The 12,820-nt window shown below is 36.3% G+C and overlaps 3 protein-coding genes across 5 annotated transcripts; all 3 read left to right on the plus strand.

Moving 5' to 3' along the window:
* Window positions 1–597, plus strand: LOC120205653. Its single transcript, XM_039205504.1, has one exon. It carries the CDS (start codon window positions 1–3, stop codon window positions 595–597), a length of 597 nt encoding a protein of 198 aa, XP_039061435.1.
* Window positions 574–2,064, plus strand: LOC120205544. 3 transcript variants are annotated; one of them, XM_039205393.1, is made up of 2 exons: window positions 574–654; window positions 855–2,064. In XM_039205393.1, the coding sequence occupies exon 2, from the start codon at window positions 988–990 to the stop codon at window positions 1,741–1,743; it is 756 nt and encodes a 251-aa protein (XP_039061324.1). In that variant the 5' UTR covers window positions 574–654; window positions 855–987; the 3' UTR covers window positions 1,744–2,064. The 3 variants fall into 3 exon arrangements, with proteins under 3 accessions (XP_039061324.1, XP_039061323.1, XP_039061325.1); XM_039205392.1 differs by lacking the exon at window positions 574–654 and adding an exon at window positions 683–757 and having other exon boundaries at window positions 838–2,064; XM_039205394.1 differs by lacking the exon at window positions 574–654 and having other exon boundaries at window positions 941–1,074; window positions 1,165–2,064.
* Window positions 2,065–4,397: 2,333 nt separating this feature from the next.
* On the plus strand, window positions 4,398–4,994 carry LOC120205655. Its single transcript, XM_039205505.1, has one exon. It carries the CDS (start codon window positions 4,398–4,400, stop codon window positions 4,992–4,994), a length of 597 nt encoding a protein of 198 aa, XP_039061436.1.
* The last annotated feature ends 7,826 nt before the right edge of the window (window positions 4,995–12,820 follow it).

Here is a 12,820-nt window from a genome sequence, read left to right on the forward strand (position 1 = left end):
ATGAAGCTGACGAAGAAGAACGGCGATTTCGGTCGGAGAGCATGGAGACTGCTGCGTCTAGCATTATTATGGAAAAGAAAAGGCGGAGTGTTCAAGCGGCGGCTCATGACGGAGCTGCGATTGGTGCCAAAGTTCCTAAAGGGTCTCGGCCATTCGTCGACTGCGGCGGCGGCTCATACTTGTAACGACCGACTCCATTACAAGGAACGCCAGTTCTCTTTCAACGAGACGCCCATCATCGACGTCAAGGCCGTGCAGCGCTCCGCTTCGATGCGGTTCCTTCTCTCTTGCGTTAGCGCCGAGGCGGTGGACTTCGATCGATACGATGATTTGGGCATCGATGAATACGATGATGGGAACACCAGCAAGAGTTACTCGACGTGTTCGAATATCGTGGAAGACGAAGACGAAGAAGAGTGGGGATATGAAGGCTGTGACGAGAAAAGTTCGTGTGTTTATACTTTTCCGGCGGAGGAAGAAGGGATCGATTCCAAGGCGGAGAAGTTTATAGCCAAGTTCTACGAGGAGATCAAGTTACAACGACAAACTTCTGATTTGGAATACTCTGAAATGCTTAGGAGAGGAGCCAGTTATTGATTGCTTGAATCTCCGATTCCTTTTTTAAGTTCATTATATTCTTCGAGAGATCTTACGGTACCGAGGCTTTTTGTAATTTTTGTAGATACAGAGGATTTGAGTTTATAATCTTTTACTACTTTGAATCATATTCAAACGACTTTGGATTATATAATTAAGGGTAAACCGCGTATTTAATATTTAAACTATCAATTTTAATCGTTTTTATAATTTATTTTTTTAAACCTACCAAACATTTAGGTTTCATTTTATTTCAGTGCTCGCCGTAATGAAACTGATCTTGAGAGGGCAGTTGGTAGCAAGAATTCTGACTTTGGTGAACCAACGTTGAAGTGTGGCGGCTTGAAGAAGAAAGCAAGCAAAAGGAAGAAACAACTTTCCAGTAGAACCATGATGAAGGTTGATCCTTCTAATTCCAAAATTGACTTGGTTGGGGAAGATAGTAGTATCCGGAAGAATGTTGAGGAGACAGAAAATGGAAGGAAGAATGCCATGCTACATCCTGCTGCCAAATCAAAAGGCAGTACTGCTGCTTCGGAAGTGGAAATCTCAGCAGCTCCAGACGAGGAAGATGACAATGATAGTAAGAAGACAGCTGAAAATGAGAAGTCTGAGTTGATTGAATTGGCTTGTAAAGCAGAAACATTTGTAGAAGTGGAACATGTCAGCCATGATTCCATTCAACATGGGAGTCCATCTGCCTCGGAGAATAGAACAAATGAAACTGATCCTGGGAAGGCAGTTGGTAGCAAGAATTCTGACTTTGATGAACCAACGTTCAAATGTGGTGGCTTGAAAAAGAGAGCAAGCAAGAGGAAGAAACAGACTTCCAGTAGCGCCATAATGAAGGCTGATCCTTCCAACTCCAAAAATGATTTGGTTGGGGAAAATAGTAGTGTCCGGAAAACTGTTGAGGAGACGGAAAATGAAAAGGAGAATGTAGCGCCGCATCCCGCTCCCGAACCAAAAGGCAGCACTACTTCGAAAGTGGAAATCTCCGGGGCAGTAGACGAGAGCAGCCCTGTTCATCATGGGGAGATTGCTGGGAAATCAGTTCGTAAACCCAATAGCAAAACATCGAGGACTAATGAAAAATCGCAGAAGGTTGATTCTAACAGCCCAGGCAACCGCTGCAGAAGGTTTTGAACAGAATGAAAAACGAGCCTTCATGTTTTATATTGAGTGGCCACAGACTGCAGAGAAAAGAATTTCAGCAAGTCATTCGGGGATTGAAAGGCAAGTTTTGTAGAGATTCTCATCAATGGTCATATCAGGCAACCCATTTCATTGCCCCAGATCCAATTCGTAGGAATGAAAAATTCTTTGCTGCAGCTGCATCTGCATCTGGAAGGTAATATATTTCCAACTGCACACGACTAGGTGTGGTTTTTTCTTTAGCTCATGGTAGAACTACACTGGAAGTTCCTCAATGTTCTTCACATTTATTAGATTAACGTTCATATTAGATAACCGCCAAAATCTCAAATGACTAGTATATCCCATTTATTAGATTAACGTTCATATTAGATAACCGCCAAAATTTTTAACGCAAAAATTCGAGTATAGAACATAAAGATTAACGAATAGTAAGGTGGCCGACGAATAGTAAGGTGACCGTTTTGTAACTTTTAATGATCGATAAGATAAAGTAACATTCTATAGTCAGAAGATTATTTATAACTTTTAATAGTCGAAATACTTAATAAAATAGTATCTTATAGTCGGATTATTTTACCCTAAAAGTAAAATATGTGTGTATAATCGGTTGTCGGAAGAGTTTATGACTCCGATTTCTTTATTTGCACGTACCGTTAAACGATACGGAAAGCGTTTACCTTGCCGCAAGGTTCAATGACGTTCTTTCTTTCTTTCCTTAATCATTAACCTAACTAAAATCTTTAAATAAATAATATGTTCTTTCTTTCTTTCCTTAATCATTAACCTAACTAAAATCTTTAAATAAATAATATGTTCTTTCTTTCTTTCCTTAATCATTAACCTAACTAAAATCTTTAAATAAATAATAAGACAAAACGCGTGTCCATCTAAGTTCTAACCACAAGGGGCCTACACTTCAATCATTTGCCTTACCTTATTCTTCTTGTTTTCTTCTAAATATAATTTCAATGACTATAACACCCTTTCGCATTGTTAGAATTGCTAATTTAATTGCAAGGCAAAAGGGTAATTTTACCCCTGTAATAGTTATAATTTATTACTTTCGCTCTTATCGTATTTTCATATCAATTTAACTCTCGAAATTACTCAATTACATCATTCTATATCTTACCTATAACTTTAAACACTAAATTAGAAACTATAAACCCTAGACCGTAACATCATACTCCTTACACCCTAAATCATAACTTTGGGTTTATAATTTAGTGTTGTAAGTTAGGACGGTATAAAATGATGCAATTAAGTAATTTTAATGGCTAAATTGATGCGAAAATATGATAGATAGAAAAATGATAAATTAAGTCTACTACAGGGGTAAAGATGACCTTTAAATCTAATTGTAAATATTATTTATAAAAAAAACATCCGAGAAATACTTTATTAATTCTTACTTTCACTAAGCGAGTAAATTCAATAGTAAATGAATTATTGTTATTTTTTATGTCTCAGACTCAAACTCCAAGAATATAAAGAGTATGAGTATTCGGTGTTAAATAATTAAGAATTATTTTTAAACAAATATTATCTTATACTTACCTCAACTTAATAAAAAAATAATTCTGATTATTTTTATAATTTACAATTGTTTTTGTCCAATATTTTTTTTGTTAGCATTTTCTGCTTGTTCTGGTTAAGTAATAAAGGAGACAGGGATATATTTGGAAATAAACCGGCGACAGCTCTATTTGGCTCGCGTACAACCCGTGTTTCCCACGAAGTTCCACCGCCAATTGCTTCTAATATTTCTAACCAAACAAAAACAAATGGGCAATTGTTTATAAATAGCCCTTTACCATGTGTTTTTAATCGATTTAGTCATCTTGTTTTATATTTCGACCGGTTTTAATTTTTTAAAATGTGTATTTTTATTCATGACACCATTTTCCGTTAATTTTCTAAGATAATTTGATGTGATTTATATTTAAAAAAAGTATGATGAAGTAATATATATTATAACCTTAAGGGTCATTTTTGTTCTTGTAATAGACTCAATTTATCATTTTCGTCGCTATTGTATTTTCGAATCAATTTAGCCTTTAAAGTTGTTTAATTATATTATTTTATACCTACCCTAACTTAAAACCATAAATTATAAAACCTAAGTTCGGTTGAAGGTTTATGATTTATATGTTATGGGGGTATGGTTTAGGGTTTAGTGTTTATAATTTAGGGTTTTAAGTTAGGGATAGTGTATAGAATGATGCAATTAAACAACTTCGATGGCTAAATTAATGTGAAAATACGATATGTGTAAAAGTGATAAATTAAGTCTACTACATTGACAAAAATTATCCTTCTACCTATATTACAACCTTTTTTTATAGATTAGAAAAGGTAAAAAGAGATTAAATGAGATATTATTAATCCTATTATATTGAAAAAGATTAAGGTACATAGCATTTCGACATATTTTGAAAAATTAATGGATTAAAAAATATCAAATAATAAGAGAGACTAAACCGTTAAAAGTATATAATACAAGGACTTCTTACAGAATATTACCAAAAACCATTGTTTTTCTCTCTCTCTCTCTCCGCGTACCCATTTTAAATGGACCAACATAATTACATATAAATAGCCAACCTTCACTCACAATTCAGCTAAAAAAAAAAAAACTTATTATGAAGCTGACGAAGAAGAACGGCGATTTCGGTCGGAGAGCATGGAGACTGCTGCGTCTAGCATTATTATGGAAAAGAAAAGGCGGAGTGTTCAAGCGGCGGCTCATGACGGAGCTGCGATTGGTGCCAAAGTTCCTAAAGGGTCTCGGCCATTCGTCGACTGCGGCGGCGGCTCATACTTGTAACGACCGACTCCATTACAAGGAACGCCAGTTCTCTTTCAACGAGACGCCCATCATCGACGTCAAGGCCGTGCAGCGCTCCGCTTCGATGCGGTTCCTTCTCTCTTGCGTTAGCGCCGAGGCGGTGGACTTCGATCGATACGATGATTTGGGCATCGATGAATACGATGATGGGAACACCAGCAAGAGTTACTCGACGTGTTCGAATATCGTGGAAGACGAAGACGAAGAAGAGTGGGGATATGAAGGCTGTGACGAGAAAAGTTCGTGTGTTTATACTTTTCCGGCGGAGGAAGAAGGGATCGATTCCAAGGCGGAGAAGTTTATAGCCAAGTTCTACGAGGAGATCAAGTTACAACGACAAACTTCTGATTTGGAATACTCTGAAATGCTTAGGAGAGGAGCCAGTTACTGATTGCTTGAATCTCCGATTCCTTTTTTAAGTTCATTATATTCTTCGAGAGATCTTACGGTACCGAGGCTTTTTGTAATTTTTGTAGATACAGAGGATTTGAGTTTATAATCTTTTACTACTTTGAATCATATTCAAACGACTTTCGATTATATAATTAAGGGTAAACCGTGTATTTAATATTTAAACTATCAATTTTAGTCGTTTTTATAATTTATTTTTTTAAACCTACCAAACATTTAGGTTTCATTTTATTTCAGTACTCGCCGTAATGAAACTGATCTTGAGATGGCAGTTGGTAGCAAGAATTCTGACTTTTGTGAACCAACGTTGAAGTGTGGTGGCTTGAAGAAGAAAGCAAGCAAAAGGAAGAAACAACTTTCCAGTAGAGCCATGATGAAGGTTGATCCTTCTAATTCCAAAATTGACTTGGTTGGGGAAGATAGTAGTATCCGGAAGAATGTTGAGGAGACAGAAAATGGAAGGAAGAATGCCATGCTACATCCTGCTGCCAAATCAAAAGGCAGTACTGCTGCTTCGGAAGTGGAAATCTCAGCAGCTCCAGACGAGGAAGATGACAATGATAGTAAGAAGACAGCTGAAAATGAGAAGTCTGAGTTGATTGAATTGGCTTGTAAAGCAGAAACATTTGTAGAAGTGGAACATGTCAGCCATGATTCCATTCAACATGGGAGTCCATCTGCCTCGGAGAATAGAACAAATGAAACTGATCCTGGGAAGGCAGTTGGTAGCAAGAATTCTGACTTTGATGAACCAACTATCAAATGTGGTGGCTTGAAAAAGAGAGCAAACAAGAGGAAGAAACAGACTTCCAGTAGCGCCATAATGAAGGCTGATCCTTCCAACTCCAAAAATGATTTGGTTGGGGAAAATAGTAGTGTCCGGAAAAATGTTGAGGAGACGGAAAATGAAAAGGAGAATGTAGCGCCGCATCCCGCTCCCGAACCAAAAGGTGAATTCAACGAGATAATGTTCTCGATTTTTTTTATTCACGATATAATGCACATTTCAGATTAATTGCTGGTATGGGGTGAATTCTACAGTGAACTCGTAGGACGCCATGCAATCCAGGCGACATACGGGAGACATACGAGTGACATACGAGCCATACAAGCCATATACTCACCATGCAGACGAGCCATACCCATGCAGACGAGCCATACAAGCCATATACTCACCATGCAGACGAGCCAGCCAACGGAGAGGTCGCCATGCAAACGAGCCAGCCAATAGAGAGGTCGCCATGCAGTCTGGGCGACCTTGTAGGTCGCCATGTAGTCCCGGCGACCTTGTAGGTCGCCATGTAGTCCCGGCGACCTTGTAGGTCGCCCCGGCGTCCACTGCCTCCCGAGACCATGCATGCACATGCAGCCAAATAACTTCACGTGCTCCTGCTCCCGCTGCATGCCTGCATGCATGCCAAGATAACTTCACGTGCTCCTGCTCCCCGCTGCATGCCTACAGCATGACATGTGATCCTAGCTCACGAGACGAGACCATGCATGAACAATAATTGAACCATTGTTGGTGAAATAATTGAGGCAGCCGGTTATATATGGGGTGTGCAAATTGCAAGAAGAAAGATCACACATAAAAGAAAGAAAGAAAGGGAGAAGAGATTCAGCCGAGAAAGAAAGAAAGGGAGAAAGAAAGGAAAGTAAGAAGAAGAAAGGGAGATAAGGTAAATTTGTTTATATTTAAATTAGTTTATTATTATAAATGTTAATTAGTTTATTAGTTTAGGGTTATATGATTGTTAGTTTAAGTTATAGTATACATAAATTAAAAATTATTTAATTAGTATATGTTTGATAGTTATATAGTTAAAAATAATTAATTAGTTTGTTTTGTTAATAGTTAGTTATATAAAAAAAATTATTTAATTAGTTTTGTTAGTTAAATAGTTAAGTTATATTGTTTGTTGAATATATTATGTAAAAATTAGTTAGTTTATTAGTTAGTTTAGTTAGTAAGTTTATTAGTAGTATATTAATGAAAAAATAGTTTATTAGTTAGTTTTAGTTATATAAAAAAATATTTTATTAGTTGTTTAAGGGTTTGGTGTTTACGTTTATATTTTAAAAAGTTTAGTTTGTTAGTTTGTTAGTTTATTAGTTTATTATATTATAAGTTATTATATTAAAGTTTAGTGTTGTAAATTAGTTAGTTAGTTTATATTAGATTATATTAAATGATTTTTTAAATATTGTTGTTTAATTTTTTTTACAGATTCATTCCAATGGCTGACCAAATTCCACTGTTGAGGCTTGACAATGAACATATTTCAAGTCATTTGGGAATAATGGTGAATAAAATATTTGTTTAATGAATTATAATTAATAAATATTTGAATATTATTTTATGATTGTGATAATTTTTTTGAAATATTTAATTGTAGGAGGACGAGCAGCGAGTCCTTCGTCTTCGACTACATAAAGTGCCCAAGCCACACCCACTAATAGAAGAAAATTTGCAAGAGGCTGGATTTTGGTATGTCACATTTGTGCGAGATTACAAGTTGGTCCCAGGTTTGATCAGTGCGTTGATTGAACGCTGGAGACCAGAAACGCACACGTTTCATTTGCCGTGTGGCGAATGCACGATAACTTTGGAGGATGTGGCAATGCAACTCGGGGTCCAAACTAATGGGATGCCGGTGGTAATGTCACATGAGTTTAATAAGGTGGAACAACTTTGCAACTTGTTTCTTGGGAAAGCGCCCGTACCACCAGAGTGTAAAGGGTGGCGGGTGAGGTTGTCATGGTTGAAGAATGAATTTCAACTTCAATCAAATAGTACGGAGCACGAAATTATATATGCAACACGAGCATATATATTACAATTGATTGGGGGAATTTTGATGCCTGATAAATCCGGTAGTTATGTTCACACTCAGTATCTTCTTTTTTAACAAATTTTGAGAATTGTAGGCAATATAGCTGGGGTTCGGCGATATTGGCGTTCTTGTATCGTGAGATGTGCAAGGCGTCATTAGTCGTGAATGATAATAATACAGTAGAAATCGGTGGATGTCTGTTGCTTCTACAATCATGGGCTTGGCATAGACTTCCGTTTCTGACACCGATTAGTCGGACTGCGGTTGACTTTCCACTTGCCGGACGGTAATATGAATCCTCTATTTTAATATAAATATTAATTAAAAATATTTATTTTGATTAAAATTATTGAACAAAATGTCTCTATTTTGTTTTGATTGATATACAGATGGAGGCATAAAATTGAAGGCACAGGGTTGGTGCACAACAACATTAAAGAGTTCAGGTTGAAGATAGACATTAAGGCCAAAAAGGAGGTATGCATAATTTGTATTTTTTAATTATTATTTTAATTAACTATATTATCTAATTTAAATAAATTTTATTGTTTTTGTAATTTTACAGTTTAATTGGAGACCATACATGAATGAAGAATTATTTGCGTTGATACCGCACGATATTTTAGATGGGTTTCAATATTGGTGTGCTGTTACACCATTGATCAATTTTGCTTTTGTTGAGATCCAATTTGGGGATAGAGTGCTGAGGCAATTCCACTTCCACCAACCTATTCCGCGGAGTCCATGGGATCATGACCTCCTCCAAAACTTAGATGGTCGTCGTCCAGTGAATTGGGTTGAGACGCATGACGACCTGCACAGATTTGATGGTCGTCGTAAAGAAAGCGTTAATTGGGTTGAGAAGCATGCAACCTACATTAATGCTTGGAACAATAGGGCTTCATTCATGCCAACTCTTGACGCCATTCAAGACGACGACTTTAATTTTGAGACTTCGGCTTACCTTGCTTATTTTTTGGATAATGGAAAGCCGTTCCTCACAACAATAGTAGAGAGGCGACAATTTTTGAGGTTTAAGAAAAGATTTGGTAAAGCTGAATAGGTTCTCCTGAGCAGCTGCAAGTGGAGAGGATTGTATGGCTACCTATCCTGCATGGCCCAACGTTGTTCAGTCCAAGCATGGACTGCATGGTGACCTTTGGCGAGCTGGGCGTGCATGGAGGTCGTTGGCCGTGCATGGCCGTGCATGGAGGTCGTTGGACGTGCCTGGGCATGCATGGAGGTCGTTGGGCGTGCATGGGCGTGCATGGAGGTCGTGGGGTAGGTCGCAGGGCGTGCATGGCGACCTGGTTGGTCGCCGGGCGTGCATGGCGACCTGGTTGGTCGCCGGGCGTGCATGGCGACCTTGTTGGTCGCCGGGCGTGCATGGCGACCTACCCCCGGTACTGTAGAGGACACTACTTTAGCAATTAATCTGGCGATCCCACTATTTAACGAATAAAAAAATTTCAACGCACTATCAACGAGATTTTGCCGAACCAAAAGGCAGCACTACTTCGAAAGTGGAAATCTCCGGGGCAGCAGACGAGAGCAGCCCTGTTCATCATGGGGAGATTGCTGGGAAATCTGTTCGTAAACCCAATAGCAAAACATCGAGGACTAATGAAAAATCGCAGAAGGTTGATTCTAACAGCCCAGGCAACCGCTGCAGAAGGTTTTGAACAGAATGAAAAACGAGCCTTCATGTTTTATATTGAGTGGCCACAGACTGCAGAGAAAAGAATTTCAGCAAGTCATTCGGGGATTGAAAGGCAAGTTTTGTAGATATTCTCATCAATGGTCATATCAGGCAACCCATTTCATTGCCCCAGATCCAATTCGTAGGAATGAAAAATTCTTTGCTGCAGCTGCATCTGGAAGGTAATATATTTCCAACTGTACACGACTAGGTGTGGTTTTTTCTTTAGCTCATGGTAGAACTACACTAGAAGTTCCTCAATGTTCTTCACATTTATGCATCATTGCTTCATATTTAATTTGTAATGGTTGTTGAATTTGATTCCTCTGAATGTGCCAAAAAATTTCAGATAATATACGATTTTGACCAATTTTTTTTTGGATTTACGAAAATGACCAACAAAATCGCAATGCGATCTCTAATTCGCATTGCGATCTCCACGTTGCATTTCGCGTTGCGATATTTGAAAATGGCGTTGCGATTTTCCAAATTCGTTGCGATAGTCTACAGTTGTCGTTGCGAAAATTCGTTGTGATAGTTAAAAAAAAAATTTGTTTCTTAAGAATTTTCTCTAAAAAGATAGTATCCGCGCGGACGTGTCGAAGACACGTATGACCACGACCACGACCACGACCACGACCCAACCCGAGACGACGGCGGCGGCGGCGCGCGAGAGTCCCACTTGTTCTCTATCACTCAACAAGGAAGTGGGAAAGCCAAGCCTTAAATATCATTCTCAATAGTGTTTCCAATACTATGTGGGATTGAGCATTACCAACACTTGTTTCCAATACAATGTGATTATTCATGAAACAATTAACAATCATGCACCTTAAAACAACTGAATCAACAACCAATTGCATTAGTATTATACGATTAAATATGTCTTAATTAAAAGTCAATCTACAATCAATCGCGATTATTGCAATTTTAAGCAAAACATTCAAAAATAATATCACTATTTAAGGCTCAATCCCACATAGTATTGGGAACAAGTGTTGGTAATGCTCAAATCCCACATAGTATTGGAAATACTATTGGGAATGGTATTTAAGGCTTAGTTTTCCCACTTCCTTGTTGAGTGATAGAGAACAAGGGAGACTCTCGCGCGCCGCCGCCGTCTCGTCTCGTGGTCGTGGTCGTGGTGTCTTCGACACGTCCGCGCGGATACTATCTTTTTAGAGAAAATTCTTAAGAAACAAAATCTTTTTTTTAACTATCGCAACGAATTTAGAAAATCGCAACGACAACTGTAGACTTTCGCAACAACAACTGTAGACTATCGCAACGCGATTTTCAACTACCGCAACGCGAAATGGAAAATCGCAACGCGATTTCCAACTATCGCAACGCGAAATGCAACGCGAATTTGCGATAGTGGATATTGCAATGCGAATTAAAGATCGCATTGTGATTTTGTTGGTCATTTTCGTAAATCCAAAAAAAATTGATCAAAATCGTATATTATTTGGGATTTTTGATAACTGATGTTATTTTCTTTTTTTTTTATAACTTTTACTAGTTAAATTAAAATTGTCATCAATTTTTTTAATTGTCTTATATTTATTGTTAGACAACGTGGATTTATATTTTTAATTTTTATTGTAACTAACAATTTAAGAAAAATACTAAAATTTGTGTTTATAAATATAAAATCGTATATAAACACCCGGATAAAAAAAAGATTACCAATTTAAGAAAAGCGTATGATTCCGTCCCAGGTTATCCACCACATCATTATACATTTAACACATTCAGGTGCGTTTGGTTCACGGAATGTAAGATTATCAGTGGGAATAAAAGATTACCAGGGAATATGATTACTGGGAATGTTGTATTTTGTGTTTGGTTGGTTTAGCAGGAATGTAAGATTATCATGTTTGATTAAAGGAATTAAAGATTATTAGAATATATATTTGACCAAATTGTCCTTATTATATATTTGTATAATATTACAAAATGTAAAATATATATATATTTTCTTTAAAAAATTAAATTCATAATATTTATATAATTTGTTTTACAAAATTAAAAATATAAAAAAGGTTTAATGAAAGGGTAAACTTTTTTAACCCCTGAACTTAATATAAAATTTTAATTATTGATTTTTTTTGTAAATCTAAAATAATTTAAGGATAAATTTGTAATTTAACATTCGTATAATTTTTATTATTCAATGAGGGAAGAAGGATATTTTTGAAAAAAATAAAAATTTAAGGGCATTTTAGTCCAAAACACCGGTAATGTTACAATAACTAAGGGAATGGAGGTAATGACATTCCCGGTAATATACCCCAAAAAATCTACTATTGGTAATAAAACATTATTGGGAATGAGATTCCCGGCCAACCAAACATGGGAATGTGGGATTTCCATCCCATGGGAATCTCACAATCCTTGAACCAAACACCCCCTCAGTGACAGATTCAAAAATACTTTTTTAAGATTAAAAAAAAATCGAATTTCAAAGTGAACACATATCTCTAACCCTAACTATACTTTGCATCCGCCACCGAACACATTTGGTATACCAATTTTATATGACGTACCAAAAATAAGTATATATGTACACACATGATACACCAATGTCTCATGAATCCAATATTAACAAGTAAGGTAAATTATACAAATCATCATTGAACCTTAATTTTTCTCCTATTTCATTTAATATACATTAAATATGTTCGCTCATTGAATTTAATACAATTAATATTTTTTGTCACTCAACTATTTTTTCACTAAACGACGTTATAAATAATACAATTAGTGAAAATTTTGTTTTTCTAAAACGACATTATTTTAACGATGTTAAATATTTAAGAACGATTCACCATATATGTAGAAAGGTGAATAGAGTAGCCGACAAGCTTGCATCCATGGCTACTGGAGAACCGGTTAGAGTGAAGTTTCACCAAGACATTCCTTGTGAAGGTTCCGCTTTAGTTACGGAGGACAAACAATCAACGAGCTAATCTCGGTTTATTTTGTATTACTTAAAAATATATTTAACGACTGAGTGATCAAAAATATTAATTATATAAAAAAAAAAAAGGGTAAAACCCAACATATGAATAAAGTAAATATCATGCGATAACTAAAATAATTTAAATTTATGATTAGAGATAGATCAAGGGTGACAGATGAGGGTTGCTGTCCTCTAAAAATTTATAATTATTATATATTTTAAATTTTTTAATGTATTTTATATTAAAAATATGTTTTATTTTTTAATTTATTTTTTATAAATTCAAGTTTATCTTCTTAATTTTAAAT

Source organism: Hibiscus syriacus, unplaced genomic scaffold (genome assembly GCF_006381635.1).
Source record: "Hibiscus syriacus cultivar Baekdansim isolate YM2019G1 unplaced genomic scaffold, ASM638163v2 tig00012523_pilon, whole genome shotgun sequence".
Classification (NCBI taxonomy): domain Eukaryota; kingdom Viridiplantae; phylum Streptophyta; class Magnoliopsida; order Malvales; family Malvaceae; genus Hibiscus; species Hibiscus syriacus.